At 50.9% G+C, this 22,687-nt stretch overlaps 1 protein-coding gene across 18 annotated transcripts; it reads right to left on the reverse strand.

Annotated features, from left to right (window-relative positions):
• Positions 1-532: 532 nt before the first annotated feature.
• On the reverse strand, positions 533-22,623 carry LOC105686935 (probable GPI-anchored adhesin-like protein PGA18). Of its 18 annotated transcripts, none has more exons than XM_012402218.3 (12): positions 21,727-22,160; positions 20,085-21,640; positions 19,100-19,279; positions 18,760-18,997; positions 14,774-14,845; positions 10,796-11,072; positions 10,415-10,583; positions 6,147-6,330; positions 5,557-5,825; positions 4,770-5,262; positions 4,476-4,670; positions 533-3,846 (listed from the first exon to the last, which is right to left on the reverse strand). In XM_012402218.3, the coding sequence occupies exons 4-12, from the start codon at positions 18,893-18,895 to the stop codon at positions 3,440-3,442; spliced, it is 2,202 nt and encodes a 733-aa protein (XP_012257641.2). In that variant the 5' UTR covers positions 18,896-18,997; positions 19,100-19,279; positions 20,085-21,640; positions 21,727-22,160; the 3' UTR covers positions 533-3,439. The 18 variants fall into 18 exon arrangements, with proteins under 18 accessions (XP_012257641.2, XP_012257640.2, XP_048511788.1 ...); XM_012402217.3 differs by having other exon boundaries at positions 19,435-21,640; XM_048655831.1 differs by lacking the exons at positions 20,085-21,640; positions 21,727-22,160 and adding an exon at positions 22,513-22,623.
• Positions 22,624-22,687: the final 64 nt, after the last annotated feature.

The following is a 22,687-nucleotide window of genomic DNA, read 5'->3' on the forward strand; positions in this document are numbered from 1 at the left end:
TATAATTCACATTAAGGAAAGAATCGATCTTGAATTAGGATGCGTCATCGCGTACTTACTCGTCAGTACGGTAGATTGATCAAGGCTATAATTTTGATTATGCTTATGTGTCAAGCAAGTTTTGCAAAAAAACTGTGCAACTTGCAAGATTTTGGACGAATGGCAGTTAACTTGTACTGTCCAGTGTATGAGCAAATACAGAATATGGTTACGCAATTGGTGAAAGTGAAAATTTGTAGCCCACACTTGCACGGTACGAAGAGAATAAAAGCCCAATGTGGATTACACTTTTTCAAAACCTTCCTCTTTTTCACCGTACCTATGTACAATTGTTAGCTATCTATGCATACGCATTAGACGACGAAGCCGATACAACGCACTTGGATAAATAACCAATTTTTCATTATTAATTCAAACTTGTTTCACTTTATTCGGTTGGCGATTTAACGGAGTACGTTGTACGAACTTTGTTGCATGGGATATATACACAGCACTGGGATGTAACCAGTGCGGTAAAAATTGGGCATTGGTATTGTATTCAATATAATTATATTTCATGATTCATTATTTATTATTATTATTATTATTATTATTATTATTATTATTATTTTTGTTTTTGTTTTTGTATACTATGTACAACTTAGGTATTTCTTGTTTTTGAGATGTTAGTAAATAATAGTTAACGGCAGATGCCTATAGTGGAAATAGAATTTCATTTCCCTTAATCAATACGTTTGTTAATTAAATTTATTAATTACTTATATCACATTGTTCGTGTACACTCTCCCCATCCTTTTCCCACTAATAAATCTCGCTTACCCCACGTATTCATTAGGGCTCTATTTTTTTTTTTTTGTAATTTTTTTTTTTGTTTTTGTTTTTTTTTAATTATATTTTCTACATTTTCCTCTTTTTCATTTCATTCATTTTTTAATTTTTTTATTCATGTTTTTAATTCACTTTTGCTTTCTGTTTTTATGGGTACCATTTTTATTAAGCCTATTTTAATAAGTAGTAAATTCAACATTAATTGCGTGTAACGGTAGCTTAAAATGATGAGGATTTTAGTCGAGATGTTATCAGTTTTGCGACATTTTTTTTTTTTTTTCACCCCAGATTTGTAGCCAAAAGCTGAGATCTCGTACAACTGTACGTGAGGCGTATTCTCGCTTGCACGGTACGGTCACAGCGAAAGCAACTGCTCGATCTCAAACAGCTCATCGCGAATAATCATTTCAACGCATTGTATAAAAATTGATAGCAATCGAGAACAAGCTACCTGAAAATTGTGATCGATCGACAGCATTTCATCGGTACACTCGTCCGCGACACGTGTAATTGGCGGTAAAAGAAAATCAAAGGAATTTTCAAGCTCGGATGCAGATGCAAGTTTTTGATCACATTCTCTGAGAATGTATTTAAAAGTTTGGTAAATCATACAAATTCTATATCTTCCTTATCTAACATACACACCCTGTACATAAGATATGCGTGAAGGAGGACTACGGATAGTCACTTAACGGCATCGGTAAATTTATACGGCGGTATCTCTTTGAGACAAGTTGTACAATACCCGATAGGTTGATTGCTTCACTGGAAGTTATACGATTACATTGTTAAACTTACGATAATAACGAATAATTTAGAGGTTGCAAAAACAGAGGGAAAAAAAAAAAAAAAAAACGAGAAAAAAAGAACAAAACAAAAAAATAAAATAGAAAAACAATACGCATATTTAATACTAAACTATAAAAAGTTGACATCGACGGGCTGTCAAGAGTCACACATACCGAGAATAACAACCTTTTCGTTCAACACTTTCCAAAATCAGTCGATAGAGTTAACATTAGAAGAGTAATTCGAAATTGAATTTTGCTAGAAGCGAAATCACGAGAAATTGCAGCGCAATATCACAAACAAGGGGAACAAATTCTACGCAATCGAAATGTCTGTTAAAATATCCCGGTACACCGTTCAGCGATAACGAACAGATGGCCGATCCGTTGGCAGATATAAACAGGGGTTGAAACATTCGGATTTCCGCCGATTGTGTTACGAAGCCATGCCAAGTATGGATATTTTTCATCAAGATTTACCGTTCAAAGTTCAAAGCCACTAGAGAGCTGAAAAAATGTTTCGACAATTACAAAAACGAGAAAAAAAAAACATAAATAAATAAACGAAAAACAGTACGGTCGCAAGGTGGGGTGATGTTGAAAAAAATACGATTGAAAAAAAATCCGAACACGTTATATCGTTTCGCGAGGGCTTCGGAGCTTCGGAGCTCTGGTTTTAAAAAGTAGACCTTCGTTGGTCTTCGACTCGACGATTCGACGATATTCGTACTTTAATGTCATGGTACGTCTTGATTATTCGCGTATCCTTTCAACATTGACCGAAGAAGCGCGAGTGGGGTTTCCGCAAGATTGACTCTACCGCCAGCGTCGCTTCGATCTACTGGCGACAATGAAACGCGTGCTGCAAAAGATTGTAGAAAAAAAAAAAAAATAAAAAATAAAATAATAAATAAAAAAAATTGGGACGGAAGACAAAAGGGATGGCATCTGGTCTAAAATTCTCTCCGTCGACTACTCGTATCGGATCAATTTCAACCCCTGCGTATAACGGCAGGGTACAGGTATAGATGGGTAGACGAGAATTCGATGGAACTGGCGATTGATTACGCATACGGTGGCAACGTGCGAGCTTATCGATGAACAGGAACACGCGAGTGTGCTCAGGGTTACGATTTCATCGTTAAACTACCGCGTGACAATCGTTGGGTCGTCGACGGAATGCGCGCTGGTACGGAGCTTCGGAAAATGTGAACCGAATACACGGTGCGAATCCGTCACGTCGAAGAGCAACGTAGCACAACGGACTATCCGGTATTCTGCCAAACGTTGGTCGTAAAGCGCGAACCGAGTGGAAATCGAGCGATCTCTCGATCGAACCAATTTTCGAACGACGACGGGGTACGCGGAATCGAGGGATGAAAAGTGGCGATAACGATGAAATCAAAATTCACACGGCACTTGGAGGGGGCGGGGGAAAAAAACCGAGTGCCGTGCGGGGGGGGGGGGGGGCGATCGTCCCGGTGATCGATACCGCAATTCCTCTTTCCTCCGGTAACGTCGAGTCTAGCGACGACGTCCCTTAAGCAAAAGATGCAGTTTCCAAATGCTTCTAGGTTTCAATTTTGCTTCTCTTACTCGCTAGATGTACACAATTTTTAAATAAATACCGTCCTTGAGAATGTAGAGATTTCGTGCAAGGACCATTCGAGAAATGATCTCGGTGCTCTGCCCCCGGCGGTCGGACCACCCCGCCTCGAAAACGCCCGAGCTCTCTCGCGGGTGTACCGTTTCATTTCGTACAACAAAATGTACAGACCCGAGTCGGCCGTGTCTCACGTTATTTTTGTCCAGAATTTATTCTGTCAGACACCGGGGCGCGGCGTTGCGGTTGGTAGGGAATTAGATGCGGTAGAAGACGCCGTCGTAGCCGGTGTGCTGACGACAACAACCGGTTTCACCAATGTCGCCGTGTTGAGGTACTGCGCATTGACCAGCGGCATCTGACCGACCGACTTCAGTATCGGAGTCGTGATCATTTTACCAGCGAGATTAGAAGGTGCGAGAATATGAGCGGTTACTTGATTCCCCTGCGAAACAACGGTCATCGGAGTCACCAGAGGCGTTAAACCGGATAGGTGGGTATGCTGGCTTCCTAAAGGGGTAACCATGTGAGCTATACCCTCCGTGGACGGAGTGCTCTGCATCACGGTAGTTCCGGGTTTCGCTGTCGTCGTCTGAATCGATACCCCGGCGTGACTCAGCGTCAGTCCTGCAGCGAAATTGAAAGATCACGCTCGTTACTACATTGATCGGAAAATTTGGAAATTCTTTACAAATACGAATGCTAACCAAATGCCAATTCCTCCGAGTCAATACGACGAATCGATCACCGGATTTCTATATAGGCTGCAAGTTTTATCCTTCGAATAGACCGTGCATTCTAAATTTATTCATTGATTTGTTTCTTTTTTTTTTATTTATTTTTTTTGTCAATTCTCGTGCGGGTGGTTTCTTTTACGTCGACGCGACGACAACTTTGATCGGACTCGTCGTACCGATTCTATGAAAACCACCTTTCGCCGATGACGATCCGAGTAAAAAAAAAAACCGTTTGATTCTCGTCGGTATGGCATTGGAATCGGAGCGATCGTCGTCGAGGTGTTAATGCCCCACCTACGTGGTGCGGTGGTCGTCGATTGTAAAAGCCCAAACTGAGAGAGACCGTTCGCGGTCGGACTCCGGGCGTCGATTCAACGACACCGAGCCCGCGAGATTCTTCCGAGATGGAAAAATCCTCCGACAAATTGAACCGATTGCACCAGGTACGTAGGTCATTGATAAAAGTGTGTCGTACAATGTGTTGAATGGGAGGCGTTACTTTAGCGTATGGTCAGTCACCTCCTTGTATAGTGAGGGAGTGAGCCTTCGTGGAACGGAACACACCGTTTGCAGGTAAAATGTTCAGCTCTGCCCCGCCCGGGAGTCTGGTCAGTTCGGAACCGCTTCCACCGACGAGAGTGACCCCGCCTACCATTTTATGGATCGCCTGGGTCGTCTGCGGATCTCCGGACCGTATCCTCGCCTGACCACCACCTGCGACACCAACGGACACGACAAGGTAAACAATCGATCGTACGCTCGCGCCAAGTTGGATCGGATTCCTCGTGGAACCGATTCGTAGCGACAACTTACTCGTCGTGCTCAGTGCGGGCGAATGTGCGGCGAGGACGAGGGGTCTTCCCTCATTTCCAGAATGAACGAAGGTCACGGGCCTCACTTCGTTGGCGGTGGAGTGAACGGCGAGGGCCAAAGGCCTGTCGCTGCTGGACAGATGGGAGTGCACAAACGTCACCCGGTTGTCGTTCGCCGTAGACGAGTGAACGACCAATGCCACGGGCCTCGGTTCGTTACCGTTGCTCGATTGCACGGCGATCAACGGCCGGTTTTGTTCCGACGAATTTTGCACAGCCAGAGTCAAGGGTCGCGTTTCATTGCCACCCGTCGTATGCGTCACCAAGAGTTGCCTGGTGTCGCCGGGTATCACCCTGAGACCCGTACCGAGATGTTGAATCGTTGGACTAACGATCGTTGCCAGGCCTTGACCGGTATTCAACATTTGAGCGCTTATCGGTAAGTGGAGTTGATGCGACTGCTGAACTATGGTCGGCGGAGCGTTGACTTTCTCCTGTGAATTGAAAGCGATCGATTTCAACGAGTCTCCGAACACCGCGTCGCGTACGAGTAGGACACATCCGGTAAGAGCGATTCAAATTGTAGCGAAGCTCGAAAGCAAATAATAGATACCGATCATCGAATGCTTTTCAAATCCGCGTTGATCTAGCGCCGATTTATTGCAGAGCGGCAACCGCGTACTCTGCCCTTGGTAAATGGCGCGACGATCGAACGACTTCGAATCGGCGGATCGTCGGTCGAGCGGCGGTCCGATTTCGGCGCGTCGGTGTTTGAAAATTGCAATTACCTGAGCCGGAGTGGGAATGCTGGGTGTGGACGCTCCGGGACTGGAACTGGCCGGGGGACTATCTCTGGAACTCTGGGCGAGATTGAGTCCTTGCGTCTGAGAGACGACGGCAGCCGTTGCTACCTGGGTGTGAACGGTAGCGTTCGAATGGGTGGTTTGAAGATTTTGCGGAGAACTGGCCGTTGCCGCGCTACTCAAACTACTCGTACTGCTGTACCTGGTGCCACCCCTCGCCAGACTGGTCACGTCCACATCCATACCTTCTGAAACTTGAATTTGAAAAATTCACCGATCGGACGCACGTTCGATCGCTCCTCCCCGGCGGGAGGAACAACAGCGGATTACTTCTACACGGTTGGCCCGAACGCGTCGATGAGAATTTTCCCATTATTGTCGAGCATCTTCAAAGCAAGTTGCAAACGATTCGACAAATTGCTCTGCTGATGTACGTTTGTTGTAGCGTCAACCCGTTGCAGAATTACAACCGTTTGCAAACTGTCCGTGGACAGGTGACGCGTACCCCATGGGGATAAAAAAACACACGTTACACCGGAGCTCCGGCTCCCCGGGTCTTCGGACATCGGACGTACCATTTTTAGTCGCTGTGACATCCAGGGTAGCACTCGATTCCGGAAGCATGGTGTTGAAGTCGATGTGATCCCACGTCGCGGCCAGTTCCTTTTTAAGGCCGACTAACCTCTGCTGCGCCGCAATCTTCTCCCTGGCCAGCCTCTCCATTTCGTGCTCGTAGTCCCGCTCCTTTTTCCTCAAAGTCTGCAACGAAAAATCCAATGTATCGTCGACTCGACGTCGGATCGGATGCCTCGCCGAAACATCCGAGTTAACGGTTCGTCAGATCCCCCCCGCCCCCCCTCCCCGTGGAGGAGTTGACGTCGTCGAAACGTCTCCCGGCAATTTAACGCAATACTCGTATCCCCATCTCGGGGAAGCTGTCGCGTCGCGGCACATCTTCGCCGCAAATTTATCCTATCGATCACGTACGGAAATATACCCGTGCGAAAGATTCTAACGTTTCTCCCCTTTCGACAAAATCGCTGCGTCGTTTTATCGGCGATTCCGTGAGATTTTTTATGTTTTCGTACGAAGGCGAGATTTATCGGTCGCAGCCTCCTCCTGGGTTACGGGGGGATAGCTCGGCCGGCTATCTCGGGCGAGCCGCAAACTCGTAACGTTGTATTTTTATCGCGGTTATTTCTGAGGTATACCTTCCGAGCCAGGAGTTCCGAAACTCCACCGTAAGGTAGATGTTACGCATACGTATACGCGTACACCGTAATATAATCGCAAATTTTAACGCGTTAATCGTCCACCCGCGGATACGGCGACGATGTCCGGTCGGCGTCGGAGAAAAAAATCCAATCGGCTGCCCGAAATACAATTTCCGTTTCAACGAAGGAAGCGAGAAACGAATAATATATACTCGAGCGTGGTACGTAACCCGATTTCGCGCGTACGTATAGAGTTACGTACCAATGGGTATAGGTACGATAATTCGAACGATTACATCGGTGTACGTACGTACGTATAACGACGCGACAGATGCGCGGAACAGCCGCACGACACGTGTCTCGAAATGTGCGCGGCGCGGCGCGATCTCGATTCGATATAGATATTACAATACTCCTTCAATGCCACGTGGTATAAATAATACAGATTAAAGATTGCACGCGTACGGAGAGGAGCGAGGAAAATTTATTTCTCGGAAGAGGGATTTATTCCGCTCCACGTGGCTCGATAGATCAGATTTCGTAATGTTCTTCACCCTGGTTCCACGCGTCGTCGTCGTCGAGACTGTTCGAAAAACGTGCGTAGCTTCGGTAAATTCGCAATATGAAAAACGCTGGATATATTTTAGCGAGTAAAAATCCGAATCGTCGGATGGTTGTACGATTTACGGATGGGATAAAGATTTCGAGAGTGGGTTGCCGCCCCACTCCTCTCCAGCCTCTCGGTCCGATCGGGGCCGAGGCTTTCTTACGCAACGCGTCTTTCTCGCACGTTCCTACATCCGTGCAGTCTCCAGGTTCGGAGGTCGTTTTTTGAGCACCCGGAAACACCGTTTCTCCGGGGAAGAACCGCGAGGAGAGAGAAACGGAGAGAAAGAGAGTGAGATGGCGAACGACGACGAAAATTAATCCCGGATTTGCGATCCCTATACCGCCGATTATTCCGCCTTATTATTCGTTCCGATCCTCTGGATCTGATCTACGGCAAAACAATTGTCACCCATCGCACGTACGGGATAAGTTTGATTGATTTGAACTAAAGATCGATGATCTACCGAGAGTTTTGCATATTCTGTGCCAAAAAGTTGACGAAGGAATCCGAGTTTAATTGCCAAATCGATCTATCTATAAAATTTATCGAGTTATCGCCAATTTTTCACTTTTTGGAGCCGAAAAATTGAGATATCTCGATGGGAAAAAATCGTAGCTCAATTTACTCAACGGATACCCCTTTGGATTTTTTCAAAATTTGGCAAAAAATTTTTATTTAAAAAAATTGATCATATGACACTTTTCTTACGTATTTTGAGCTCAGGAATCCGAATCTGGAAGAAAAATTGATCTATCTCTAAAATTGACCGAGTTATCGCCAATTTTCAGCTTTTTGGGGTCAAAAATAAAAAATTGATTTTATAGTCTATATTAATGTAATTTTAGCTCAGGAATCCGAATCCGAAAGAAAAATTAATTCATCTGCAAAAATGACCGAGTTATCCCTATTTTTTCGCATTTTTTTGCATAAATTTGAGGATATCTCGAAGGGAAAAAATCGTAGCTCAATTTGGACAACGGATTCGTGTTCCTGAGGTCAAAATACGTAAGAAAAGTGCCGTACGATCGATTTTAAAAAATAAAAATTTTTGGCCAAAATTTGAAAAAATCGTAAGGGGTACCCCTTGGAAAAATCTCAAATTTTGGCCAAAAATTTTTATTTTTTAAAATTGATCAAAGGACACTTTTCTTACGTATTTTGACCTCAGGAACACGAATCCGTTGTCCAAATTGAGCTACGATTTTTTCCCTTCGAGATATCCTCAAATTTATGCAAAAAAATGCGAAAAAATAGGGATAACTCGATCAATTTTATAGATACTTCAATTTTTCTCCCAGATTCGGATTCCTGAGCTCAAATTACATTAATATAGACTATAAAATCAATTTTTTATTTTTGACCCCAAAAAGCTGAAAATTGGCGATCACTCGGTCAATTTTAGAGATAGATCAATTTTTCTTCCAGATTCGGATTCCTGAGCTCAAAATACGTAAGAAAACCATATTAAACCCAATTAAAAAAGTGATTTATTTTTTGCTCAAAACTCGAATTTTTTTTTTGGTTCTTCAAGAGTAATCTCACATATAATGAGCTCCGAAATCCAAATCTGAAAGCCAAAATCATCTACTCGTGCAATCGATCGAGTAATCATCAATTATTCGCTGTTGGGAGCAGAAAAATTACAAGACATATCGATTGGTTTTAGTCGTAGATCCAAACGATTTGATCTTCGCAATCCGTGCATGGGTCGAAATATTCGAAGTTCTTAATTCAGCAGCAAACCCGAGCTTACAACTGGAGTCAGGTAGCCACGGGTGCGGGGTTTGTTGTGGGGCGTCACCTCTGCTCAGCCCTGAAGGTGACGTACCACAACAAAGCGTTACTCTGCTGGCTACCTGACTTGGAGTGTTTCCAATTCGGGCTGAAGTCTCAACAATTTTTTTTTTTTGGGTTTCTTATGCTATTCTTATGTATTTTGAGCTCAGGAATCCGAATCCGAAAGTCAACTCAATCCAATTATAAAATTGATCGAGTTATCGTCAATTTATCGCTTTTTGGAGTGGAAAAATTGAGATATCTCGATGGGGAAAATTCATAGATCGGAAGACTTGGATTCGCGTCTTTTCAAATACCATAGAACGTTCGCCGATCGTGTGAACAGGGCCGATCAACGGCGTCTTCGACGCAAAGAATGCCAAACTATCGCATCGCTGATTCGTTTGCTTTTTCGCCTAGCGTAACTCGACGCCGACATGCACGCGTTGTTTGATTTCTGTTTTTTTTTTTCTCTGTCCAGAAGCTCGATTACCTCTTCGAGGCAGTGACGGGCGCGAATGAGCTTTCGACTGGTCGTCTTTCGCGTCGATCCGGGCAATCGCGAGCGCTCGAGATAATCCGCGGTTACGCGATAAATCATCTCATTGCAACGTGCGAGGGGGTATGGTATTTTTCGGGTGTGTTTTGGGACCCCGCCCCCCCCCGTCGGCCCCCATCGTCGGCGATCTCCTCGACAACGTCCGCGTCCACGTCCGCCGACCTGAGTCGAGTGAAACGAGCACGCGGTCGAGTGCGTGCCGCTCGTTGCGGCGACGATGGCCGCGAGAACGGTCACGTGCTCGGCGCGACTACGGGGGAGGTAACCGCGGAGAAACAAGACGAGAGTGCAGGAGGAATCGACGGCGTGCGCGCTCGTCGGGGCACATGGCCGGAAGGTGGGCGAGGCGGGGACGGGGACGGGGACGGCGAACGAAACGTCAAGTTGCGCGAATCGGAGCGTCGGGGATAACAAGGCAGAAGCGACGACGACGACGACGACGAGGAGGAGAGGAAGGTGGGGGGACGAGACGACCTTCGCAGGGACACCGTTTTGGCACACCACCCGACACACACCCGCGAGAGATAACGCGGCGTTGACTTCGATCTGAGGCGACGCGCGCGCGCTCGCTCCGTTTCGCGGGCGAGTGGTGCCAAACGGAGAGCCGTAATCGCCTAGGAGAACGGAGGGACCGCCGTCGACGTCGGTTGGGGGTCGGGGGTTGGGGGGGGAATTTCAACGAACCTGTATGTGTCGGATGGCCGCGTGCAGTATGGAGAGATTGGAGGACTTCTTCTCGTCCTGGACGGGTAGTTGTCCCTTGAGTAGTTCGAAGCACTCCTTGAGGTGCGCCCTACGGTTTTTCTCCAACTTGTTGTGGACCTCCCTTGTACCGGACCGGATAACGCACGGCCTGCGGGCAACAGGAGACAACAATGAACCCCGAGCAGCCACGTGCGCGACTCCTCACCTCCACCCTGTCGACTCTCGTCTCGAGATCAGAGGCGTTAACTTGGTCAAAATCAATCAACTCCCTATCGGTATTCGTTCGCAGAACGCGAGTTAAGTAAGGGTAACGCGGCTCGACGTACGGTTCGCGCCCCGCTCCCCACAATCCCCACGTACCCGTTGCGATGTCTCTTCGTGTCGTTGCTGGCCTCCAAATCGACGACGAGCGGTCCGCCGCCGTACGAGTGATTCGAGTGATTCGAATTGTGATTATCGAGGTAATGATTATGCGAATTGTTGTGATTGTTGTGATGCTGTTGTTGAGAGGTGTGAAGCGTCGTCAGGTGAGCGGAGCTGGGCGGCGTACCGCGGGAACTCGAGCCCACCGGACTCGCTCGTTGCATTCCGTAATGATTTCCATTGGTTCTGCCGTGCTCCGCCGCGGGTTCCTCCTCTGCAACAAAAATTTCGAACCGTTCAAAAACTCCCGCCTCCCCGATTCCACCGCCGCTTACCCGATATTCGTTATTCCGAAATGGCGATCGTTGCCGCCGCCTCGCGCGACCGACTACAATCGAGACATCTTCGATCGCGAAGAATGGCCGATCGATTTCGGTGAGAAGAGGGAGAAAAAAAAAAAAATAAAAATAAATAAACAAACAACAACCAACCACCCCAACTCCAAAGAAAGGAAGAGAGAAAAGAGAAAAAAAAAAGAAAAAAAAAAAAAAAATAACCAACTCCAATACCTACGGAGAACGGACCGTTTTACGTCTTGGATTCTATCGCACGGTTACACGTCTTGGATTCCAAAGATGGTCTCGTCGATCGTCGGAGAGCAGCGGGGCGAAGGACGCGCAACTCACCGCGGGTCTCCAGATTTTCATTCCGACCGAGAGGGTTCCTCTAAATTTGCTGCACAAACGGTGCTTCTGAATGGCCCGGAGTCCGTCTAATATTAGCCGGAGATCGATCGCGACAGCGACGAGGAGTTCGGGCGAATATCGTCGGCGACGTCTCCTCACCCGCGGACGAGATGCTGAGAGAATTCCAATTTCACCGTCGAACGGAGCGTCGCGACGACGTGCAACGGGGCGCGATTGTCTTCGCTCGTAAGCCCGGTTGATTTAATTTTAGTCGGGCGGGGATCGGTAGGAACCGCGGCGAAGCCACGGAAGAAATGCACGGGGGGGGACTGCCGCCGACTCTCGATACATGAATGGGTCGGGTGACGCACGTGGCTCGGTGAGATTTATAGCGAAGCGAGAAAACGAGAACTCCTCAGCTTGTCGCGTATACGCGCGGTATCGCGATCGCTCGAATCCGACTGCGCCGGCGGACAGCGGAAATCGGCGACAACCGGTCGATCCGATTCGTAGATTTCGGTTTCCGGACCTCCGCGACGTCGAGGATAGTCGAAAAATCGCCGAGTAACGCCATACGCGCCAGCTGCACCGCCGAACGCGCGATGCCGGTACAATTAACGCTGGAATTTAAAAGCTCGCGCACGCAACGTCAAAGATTATTTATATCAGCGATCCGTAGGCGAGACACGCGCGACGCGACTCGTGCGTGTGCGCGTATCTATCAACCGGCAGACAACGCGTGTACGTATGTAATATATGCGCAATGACGCGCGATAAATGCAGGACGATTGTTGCGGAGGCCGTCGAAATTCGCGATGCCGTTCGCGATCGTCGGGCGACGTGTTTCGAATGATGAAAATATTGCCCGAATAGAGATCAGGGTCGTCGCGAGGCGGGTGCGTATCGCGGTATTTGGATTTTTCAGTCGAGGAAAACGACCTAGGCGAACACAACGGGGAACGCGGCGTCGAAGGAGGCTGCGGATGGGCGCGAGAAGCGCGGCGACGTTTGAGGAGATTGACGGTGCAGCGGCGATACCGCTGCGTCGTTACGCGCAATCGAATCGGCGGCGGGGGGGACGGGAGGAGGCGATCGAACGACGAAGCCGTGACCCAAAAAATCCACGACGACCTCCGCGAGTATTCGGACACCCGGACAACCTCCGGAGCGACGTGCGACGCGCGTGTCGAAACCGCTATGCGAAATGGGGGAAAACAAAACCGAACGTTGCACACGCCGCTCCTCCCGGTCCTCCCGGTGGACGATCGCGTTCGACGATATTGGCAAAAATCCGAGAGTCCCGCCGACGAATCGTCGATTTTCATCGACGCCGTCCGCTCCGCGCGAACAGTCGCGCTTCTCAATATTCAAATTCAAGAGTCAAGCCCCGGTGATTCGGATCGGATCGGATCGGAGGCACCGTACCGGTCCACCCACGGCCGCGGCGACGCGTACGCGATTCTTTGCCGCGGACTTTTGGCGAAATTTTGAAAACGCCGGACGCCCGATGAGATCCGGTTTCGAGCCGAATACGACACACGTTGAGATCGGCGGAGTCCGAGCCGCTCGGTCCGCGGCGCAGTCCCTCGAATCGAGCGACTCGGATTTCTTTCGCTGCACCTCCGGATTTTTCGAAAAATCCACTCTTCGCTTGCGCCGGGGTCCTCCGTGTTTTCGCGACGACTCGGGAGGGTCGACGACCCGGCCGCGATATCGCCGTCTCCTACGACGAAGAAGCGGCGGATCGCCGCTCGGTATACGTAGGCGGACGTGGGGCGCGAGCGGAGGAGGACGAATCGGGTTCGAACGAACGGTGTTTCGGAGTGTCGACCTTCGACGGCGTTGCCTCCGAGTGTCAAGGTCGCCTGCGTGCCTTACCCAATAGGTAATGTTGGATCCATTTTTTTTTCGGAGGAGGCGGCATCCGTCGCGGTGAGTTTTGCGCAGCGACTAGGCCGATTACGCCGACCGCGTCACCGTTAGATTCCGGGCTATTCGCGTCCCGTGCGATCTCGCCGAGGTTGTCTCTCGCTTCGCAACCCGTCGGCGATCCGGAGCCCCGGCGTTTCGCCGAATTCATAATGCGACCCTGAGCTGCGGCGTTCGGCGTCCCTTCGCCGAGCAACAGAACGCCCATTTTCTCTTCTACGCTGGAAAAGAAGGGCAACGATATCCGCGACGGCGGAACTGGCGCGTCTCCGGTGTAATCCCCCCGAGACGTCGTTGGCCGGCGACACCTCGCGTCTCACATTTCCCGCGTCACTTCGCGACCCTCGCGACGAGGATTCGGCGGTCGATCGGTCGCCGATTCGAACGCGCACCGACTCGACGTCTAACGACGACTCTGTCCCTCGAAACACCGCTCCCTCATTTCTCCTTCCTCTTTCACTCGTCCTTCCTCTTGACCCCCGACGTTGTTCGGCCGAGCGAATCCCCTCCGTATCGATATATAAATCCCCCCCGAGTTCGTCGCGACCGCCGCGAGTCCCACCTACGACGTCATTCTTCTTCCAAAAAAAAAAAAAAAATCGCAAGCGCGTCTAGGCGAACCCGAGCATGTGTAACGACGACGACGACGACGACGACGACCGACCGGCGTGCGCTCGACTCTAACGCGATAGAGAAATCGCCATTCGCGTCGCGCGAATCCCGAACGCCGACTGAAGTCTCTCGGAAAACCGTGGAGATGACCGCGCGTCGCGGTGGATTCGAGCGCACTCCTCGTCGCCACTCCCACCCGTAACAGAATTGTCGACGGAAAGCGAGCGCAGGGGGGGGGGAGAGGAATAGAAAATCGGGGAAAGGGTAAAGGAGGGGGGCGAGAGAGCCGCGAAAGCCCGCGGGAGGGTCAGATGCCACATGGCATCGTCTCGGACATGTGGATACAGGTGTGCGTACGCCCGCTACGACGCCTCTCCATCTCTACATCTCTATCTCTCCTTGTCGCCGCTTCATTGATATCGGTTTATCGCGAATCGATCGATTTCCAAGTTTATTTTATTTTTTTATTTTTTTTTCCCACCCTCGCCACCCGACGCGCGGTATTCGAGAACGTTCGTTGCTTGGAATGAGCGGACAACCGATACGTGGCTATCCGAAATATTCGGAAGAGTTCGTTCTCTCTTTTTCTCTCCTCATTCTCCTCCTTCTCATGTAGAGGAAATTCGTCGTTCAACGACGAATGAATTCGAAGTTGGCGAAATAGCACGGGTGAAGAGAATAGAAAAAATAGAATAAAAAATAATCAAGACGTCGTTGTACCGTGTCGTTGTATGTGAAAAAGACTCACCGTCGATGATGAGCATTTTTTCTTCACAGAAGAGATCATCTAGCTCCGATCGTTCCCTTTTGATCTTGATACCTGAATTCAGAAATAAACCGAACTAAAATAACGATGTACATGGAAAACAGGATCCGCAGCGTCGATACAAATCTCGACGATAAGATCGGGACGAGAGCCGACGGACGAAGGTGAGGTATACGGAAGGGGAAGGGGGGGAGCTTCGGACCACGCGATATCTTCGTATGATATTATCAGCTGCGACCGCGTACGCCCGATGGGTACAATCGCGCGAGATGAGACGAGCGATCGAATTCCAGATCGAACGAAAGATTCAAAGTCCGGAGACGGAGAGATGGGAATAGGTATGCGGCGTCACCGGTCGCGAGGCGCGAATTTGCAAATGAAATTCGTCGATTTCATCGAGGAGGGGAAAATAAAATAAAGATGAAACAATGAAAACGACCGTACCGGGTTACATTCTCAATTCCGAACGACCGAACGCGATCCCTCAACGTCACGCGTTCGCGATTATTTGACTAGCGACGCCGACTCGCGATCGGCGAGTCGAACTCACGAGTGTGCGGACGATCTTTCGTCGCTTATAACGAATGCAGACGGTCGCGCGCGGTGTTCGTCGATTTCCACGAGACGAAAGAGAATCAGCGAAAAATTCCGTAAAGGCATTGTTCCAGTTTCGCGACGTTCCGAAGGGGGAATAAAAAACCGGGGTAAATGAAAGCACTCGGATTACAAACGGATCGCACGACTCGAACGCCGGAGAGGAGAGCCTTGGACAAAGTAAACGTATCGACGTATACGTGAGGATTCGACGGACGATGACGCGTGTCGAGCAGTTTGAATCGCGGGCGTGCGTGCCGCCGCGGTGTTTTACGAGTCGGTAAAAGCTTCGATGTAACGTTGGTAGAGGTTGTATAACCGAGACGAAAATAAGTAAAATTTAGCCCGCTGGCGACGAGATGTTGTTGCGCAACAACGCCGAGAATGACGAAGGTACGCGACCTAACTTAACGAGCTATAGGTTATCAGAGGTTCTTCGACGATGTGCGTAAAAGAAGAGCGAGAGAGCTGAAAATTGTGGGGAGAAAAATGCCGGGGGAGGGGAGAGCGAGATTACGCCGTCGCCGAGACCGACAACACCTCGTCTGCGAAATGAACCCATTGCGTAACGAGCGACTCCCTCCCGATTGTCAGGCGTCGACGACTCGCGAGACATACGTCCTGCGAACACGGGGAAACGCGAGAATCCGCAATCTCGATACGGCGTGCGAAATCAATCGTTCCTCGGGGGGCTACGACGGGATCGGAGAGACCGAAATCCCGGCGGGGGGTCAGACCGAAAATTTGCCAGAAAAGTCCTCCGTCCGTTGCTCTCGCTCGTCCCCGATCCCTCGAGGCGAGCGAATCCGAGGACTCGTCCCGTTGAGGGATGAAATTTCGGCGGACCGTGCGACGCCTCGTCCGAGCCGCACGCTAACTCCATCGAACGAATAAAATGGAAAGCTCGAATCGAAAGTCGATTCCGTCGACGGCTCTTCGGGGTCCACGTGCTCCGCCGTTGACACGACGAGAGCGTGCACGGTCGCACCGCCAATCGGACACGATCCACGTGGTCCCGGGAACTCCGCTCGATAACGCGGCGAGGCCCCGGCTTCTCGCCCCTCGCTTCGACTTTGGAAATTCGTTGGAAAGTCGAGGGAGAGGTGAAATCGAAAAATGGGGGGCCCGTAAGGGGACGACGAGAGAGAGGAGGAACGGAACGCGGAAGACCCCTCGGTAACGGGGGATGCCGACGGAATTTCCGGGGCGGTGGAAAGCGGCGCCGGGGTGCGAATTCGAAAGGTCGTAGACCGGGTTATCCGCGGTTCGATTTAGAACGTCGTTGGAATATAAAATTGCCTCAGCGGTAGACGTGACGCTACCCGGGGATTCCGGGAGCGCGCGAGGACACGGCAACGCCGTGGATTGATCAAGTCGCCACGCGGCCAGGTCGAAGTGGCGGGGATCAGCCGGGGACGACGTCGTACATGCGCACGGAGAGATCGGGCCTCGTGCTCCGCCGACGTTTTATTTTCCCCCCTCGATCCTCCGCTGACCCTCCTCTCCTCGCCACTCCTCTCCTCTCCTCTCCTCTCCGGACGCCGGCGCGGCAAGGCGAAACTAAATGCCCGACGTCGACCCTGCGCACCGCCGAAACCCCGTTGCTGACCGAACGAACCACCGACTCTTAGCAAACGTCCGACACTCGGTGTAAAATCAGCCGGTCCAAAGGAAGCGAGAGGAGGGGGGGGACTGGGAGATCTGCAAGTTTTGAATCTTTTAAAAATTTGTTTACATCGTCGGACCGATCCGGTCATTGCATAATCCGCATCGGGGTAGCGGAGATGGACAAGTTCTTTACCGCGGACCCGGTGGAAGTCGTCGTTTCGCCAATTTTTCTATGCCCTTTTCTCTCTTCCGTCGTCCCACGTACGACACGTCGGCGTTCGCGGTGATTTTCGTCGAGCTGTACGTTAACGTTCTTATTCGCACGCGTTCGATTCACCTATGCCTACGTAGGCACAGGTAAGCGTACGTGGGGACAACTTATACGGTCGTCGACTGCTCCGATTTACCGAGACCGTTGTTTCGCCGGAGTTTTTTTCACTCTACCGGGAGGGATTTTCGAACGGTAGGAAACCGAGTGCAGCACAGCTCGGGACGCGTCTCGTGCGTCCATCGGGGATGCCGGGGGAAAGGGGGGAGTAGTGATCTTTAGCCAAGGTGTACTCGATTCCCAATTCCACCGAGGAGGAAGGAAGGAAGGAAGCAAGGAAGCAAGGAAGAAAGGAAGGAAGGAAGGAAGGAAGAGAGTCGTCGTCGTCGACCGAGTGGTCGTTTTTCGCAAGGGCGCACAAAGGTGGAAGAGGGAACGACCGTTGGTCAGGAGGCAGAAACGGTCCGAGGAGGGTGTGCGGGCGGGGCGACGGGGTGACGGGGGAAGGGGGGGTCGCGGTCACGTGTGCGTCGTTTCTCCTTTTGACGTTCGCGGTGGAGGTGGTCGGCAGAGATGGCGAGCGGTCAAAACAAGGAAAACACCTCGTCGGACGGCGTGGCACGGCGTTGCGGAGAAGGTAACGAGGCGACGAAGAAGGGGAACCGACGGGGAGGGAAGGACGCGGTCACTGACACCCGGGACAGTCGCGGTGCGTTCCCGCGCCTCATTCACGGCCACCGCCGCCGCCGCCACCACCTACCTATCTACCTCTCCGTCCGCACCTACCGCTCCTACCCACCCGATGTACGATAATCTACCCGACGACGACGACGACGACGTCGTCGTTCGATGCCGCTGAACTCTGCAACCAGCTCCCACCGATATAACCTGGCCCGACGCGATCCGCTGGAAAAATTTCGTTACGTAAAGGCTGTTTACGCGCGCGACGCACGACGCTGCTCGGTGAGTCCTCTCCCGACGCGTGAGCGCCTCCATGAATTTTCCAACACCTCCGGCAGCGAGGATCGGCTGACGACGGGAGTCGCGAAAAACGGGTGAAATATTCCTCGGAACGCGGCCGCGGACGCGGTGAGGATCGCTCGAACGAAACGTCGTACGCACCGTCCGAGAGTCACTGACCTGAGAAAGCGCGGGAACCGCGAGCAACGACGCCAGGTGTTTACGGCTCTTCTACGATTTTCCATTCCGTCGACTCGTCGTAGCTCGGCGAGTCGTCGTTTCCCCGATACTCGCGGCGCGACGGTCTCCCCGCGGATAATTTCTTCGGCCGGTACGGCGTCGAGGGGATCGCGACGACGGGGGTCTCTTTCTCTCTCTCTCTCTCTCTCTCTCTCTCTCTCTCTCTCTCTCTCTCTCTCTCTCTCTCTCTCTCTCTCTCTCTCTCTCTCTCTCTCTCTCTTTCTCTCTCCCTCTCTCTCTCTCTCTCCGCAGTTGCGATTGCAAAAGTCCGTGGAAAGACAAATCGAGTTCGACTCACCGCGTGATTCGCTTGCAGAGAGATGGTGAAAGTGGGGGGTGTTCGCGTTGTCCGACGAGGTACTTGCCACGCGTTCTCTCTTCTTCTCTTGCAACTCCACATAGCGCGCAGCTTCGAGAAGTGTCTCCAGGCTCATGTCGAACGGTTTGGCAGAATCCTCGTCCCGTTCTTCGTCGGGAGATGTCCTGGACTTTGCAGATCCGCACCGGCTGCCGATAGTTTTCTTCGTTCGCGCGTACTGCAAGTTCGAAGGGGGGGGGGGGGGGGGGGGGGGGAGAAGGGGGAATTTTTCAAACAACGGAAATTACGTAGGTCCGATACGCGGATGGCGGATACTCACGGGCGACCGTCGAATCGGTGGGACTTTTTCCTCCGGGTACACCGAGCCTCGGTTCTTGACCCCTTGCGTAACGAACTCCGATTCCGATCTCACTTCCTTCGGACCGTGCGGCCGTCTCTCCTCCGTCGAGTCCTTCTTTTCGGTTTATCTCCCTCGGTTTTACGCCCCGGCCCCGGGTGCCTGTGAAAAACCAACGACGAGATCGTTAGATTCCGAACGGAACTGGAAAGATCGAGAAACGATGCGATCGGTGTCGGGGAAATGCCCACTTTTTCACCGCCGATTCGAAACTACGTCGTTCGGCCGATGATTTATTTTGCCTATCTTTGGCCCACCTTGTACATTTGTGTCACGCTCGCGCGGAGACCAGCTGGTGCGTGGGCCGATGCGCGAACGTAACCGCCGATCGTGCGATTGCACGGCGGAAAAGTGTCCGACAACCGCGTTATTATGCAAATGGTACACGTATGCACGTATGCGGTACAACGTAACGGGGCAAATTGGGATATCGTCGATGATTCCGGCCGATTCGACCGGCTTCGTAGCGAACGTGCGAACTCGCGCTCAGCTGACAGCTGCTGCTGCCGGTGTTGCGGCTCGATATGGGATATCGTAAATTTCGTTGGAACGAATTATTGCGACGGACAATCGCTCGGTAAAAGTTGGCAAATTTTGTCCACGATTATCTCTCTCGGACGTACGGATATTTCCAATGATTTCGTCGATGGCACGCGATTGCCGAGTTATCGTTCTGTGGAAAGATTTCGCGCGATTCTCAGGAAATATCGACGAATCGGAAGACTTCGAAGACTTCCGCTTCGGCGAGCGAACGAATATCTCCGGTCAATACCCGCGACACGATTCGACGTCTGCCCATCTCCCTCGATTTTCCTTACAATTGGTCTTTGTCAACGAGTAATCACGTGCACCGTGTCGGATTTAAAATGGCCATACACAGCGGGTATATTGGTTATAAAATACATACGTGCACGCAGATCGTACGTTCCGGACCAAACCTGTCCGGCTGTCGTTGTCGCGCACGATGGAAATCAAAAGAAGTGAAACAACTGTCATCGAGGATCGGAGGCGCAAAATTGCAAATGTATGCGCACAGCGACGATATAATTGGCGAAATTTGGGGTGTTTGATGTCGGAGACGCGTTGTTGATTCCGGCTGATTGATTACCGCGTCGCGATCTTCCCCGTACGAGGTGAAGGTGATCGACTGGACGTGGAGTTGCGAGCGGACGATTGAAAATTTTCTTAATCGCAAGCTCGTCTCGAATTTCGTCCGCGCGATACGTCGTTCGTCTTCATTTTTCGCTCCGACGACGTCGTTGCAACGGGGTAATCCGGCCACTCCACTCGGTTATCATCTCGTCTCTTCTCACCGTTCCGTTTTCATTTTTTTTCACATTTTTTCATTGTCCGCGTTCACGTCGCGATAACCGCGGCAATGTCCCGATTGCGATTCATTTATCACCTCGATTGATCCCACCGGCCGCCGCGAGGTTAGTTTTCGAATTTATCGCGCTCGGAGAAACGTCACCGTCCGAAAATTTCGTAGGAATACGTGAATCCGGACGCGGATACCGGAGCCTTCTTTTCAGACATTGCGACACGTTTTCACGGGAAACGCCGGTCCCCCACAGCGCGTTCTCAATCGCGGTACCATATTCACGCACGCGTTAATACGAAGTGTAAACTGAAAGTTCGTTGTAACCGAGGGGATGCTGCGGGGGGATCTCGAGGTCCGGTACGAGTGTCGCGAGGGCGGTAATCTTCTTATTTCACTCGGGGACTTCTGCGAAGCTGGCGGTACGGTTGGGCCGAGGGTAAACCTCTGCCACGCGAAGCCCGCGACGTCCTTTTTCTTCTCGTTCCTCGCGTTCGACGGCGGAATATATCGGGTGGCGATTCCGCGTTTCCGAGTCCTCGTCGACGTCTTCGCTCCCGCTGACCGCACAACCCCCCTCCCCCTCCCCCCCCCCCCGCCGACGAAGCGTGCGTTTCAATTGTTGCGTTCCCTTCGAGGATCGGAGGTGAGAATCGCGGCTTTCGAAACGCGTGCGATGACCTTATTTTTAGGCGTGTGAAATTTCGCGGAGGTACGGGGAAAAAAATCGCACGCCGCGAATGGCGCGAGGCACGGGAGGTCGACGGACTCGACGGGGTGGACTTTTGACGGACGCGGAACAACCGGACCGTACGGATCGAACGATGTGAATTTTGTTGACGAGCGATAGGGACGTAACAAAGCAAACTCGACTCTGGGTCGTCGGGAACGAGCGCCGAGCGGGCTGCTCCAAGGCCCGAACTGACAAAGCGAAACGCGACGTTACGGTGCGGACGGTGGCGGCTGTACGACCAATGAGGAGCCAGGGCGCCATGACGTCAAGAAGCGCATGTCATCTCCGATTGGTCGAATCTATTATGGACCAGAAAACACGCCACGCAACCACCTATACACATGTTAATTAAATAGGCGATAGCCCGGGAGAGATAATAGACACGGATGCTTTCAACGGGCGTGGTGGGCCTCTGTAAATACAATTTAGAAAACAAAGAAAAAATCAAAAACGAGAAAAATTTTTCCTTCATTTATGGGAGTTAAATAAGAGACTTACGGATCTCATCGGTCCGTGAAATGTGTAACTTCCGTGGCAATGGAAAAACCACTGAAAAAACCAAACCAACCGGTCACTTTCACGACGGTAGAATCCGATCCCCCTGTACTCGGTAATCCTTTGGATATTTTCGATAAAATAAGAAAAATAAAATAAAATGACGATAATAACAACAACGATGATAATGATAATGATAATAGTAATGACGAAATAAAAAATCTATCGGGCGCGACACTGAAAACTGGAACGGATGCTCCCGCGACACGATCGGAGATCCTGGTTAATAAATAATATTTGTAAATATAGTCGGCATGATAAGCGCACGGCGGTTATAACCTAATCGATCTGGCGCGTGGCAGAAACATTTTACGAATGCTCTGCCTCTTTAACCACTGCGCATCAAACTGCCATGCTTGCTCGACCACGATTCACGTGTCTGGGATCCGCGTTATCGACCAATGGCAGCCCGAAACATGACGTCACTCAGCTCTATCGACCAATGAGCGCGCCCCATGTGACGCAGCAGCCCGCTGGGCGTGTGAAGTGTCGTGGTGTTGTATTGCCATTTGGAAGTGCACGGTATCCTTTTATGAACCGAATTTTAACGATATTCCAGATCGTCGTTTGTAGCAGCAGTTTAAACCTCGATATTACGTGGACATCGCCGCACAACGCGAACCAGCTTACCTGCCAGTAGAAGCCAGGAGCGAAATATTTGGCGAAGAATAACACACAACACCTGACACCCGGCTTGCCCGGGCAAACACTCGATTCGGCGTCACCCACCTTTTGTCACGTTCCTTCTCTGTCACATGGATCGCCGGCGCGCGCGCTGCGTTGTCGGATTTCAGCGCGGGCCACCGAGTCATTGTTTACAAATGCGCGCGGGCATTCAAATTCTCATAACCTGTCTCTTCTGACTTCGGACGATTTTCTTGCTTCTGCTATCCTCGCCTTCTCC

Source organism: Athalia rosae, chromosome 5, assembly GCF_917208135.1.
Source record: "Athalia rosae chromosome 5, iyAthRosa1.1, whole genome shotgun sequence".
Classification (NCBI taxonomy): domain Eukaryota; kingdom Metazoa; phylum Arthropoda; class Insecta; order Hymenoptera; family Athaliidae; genus Athalia; species Athalia rosae.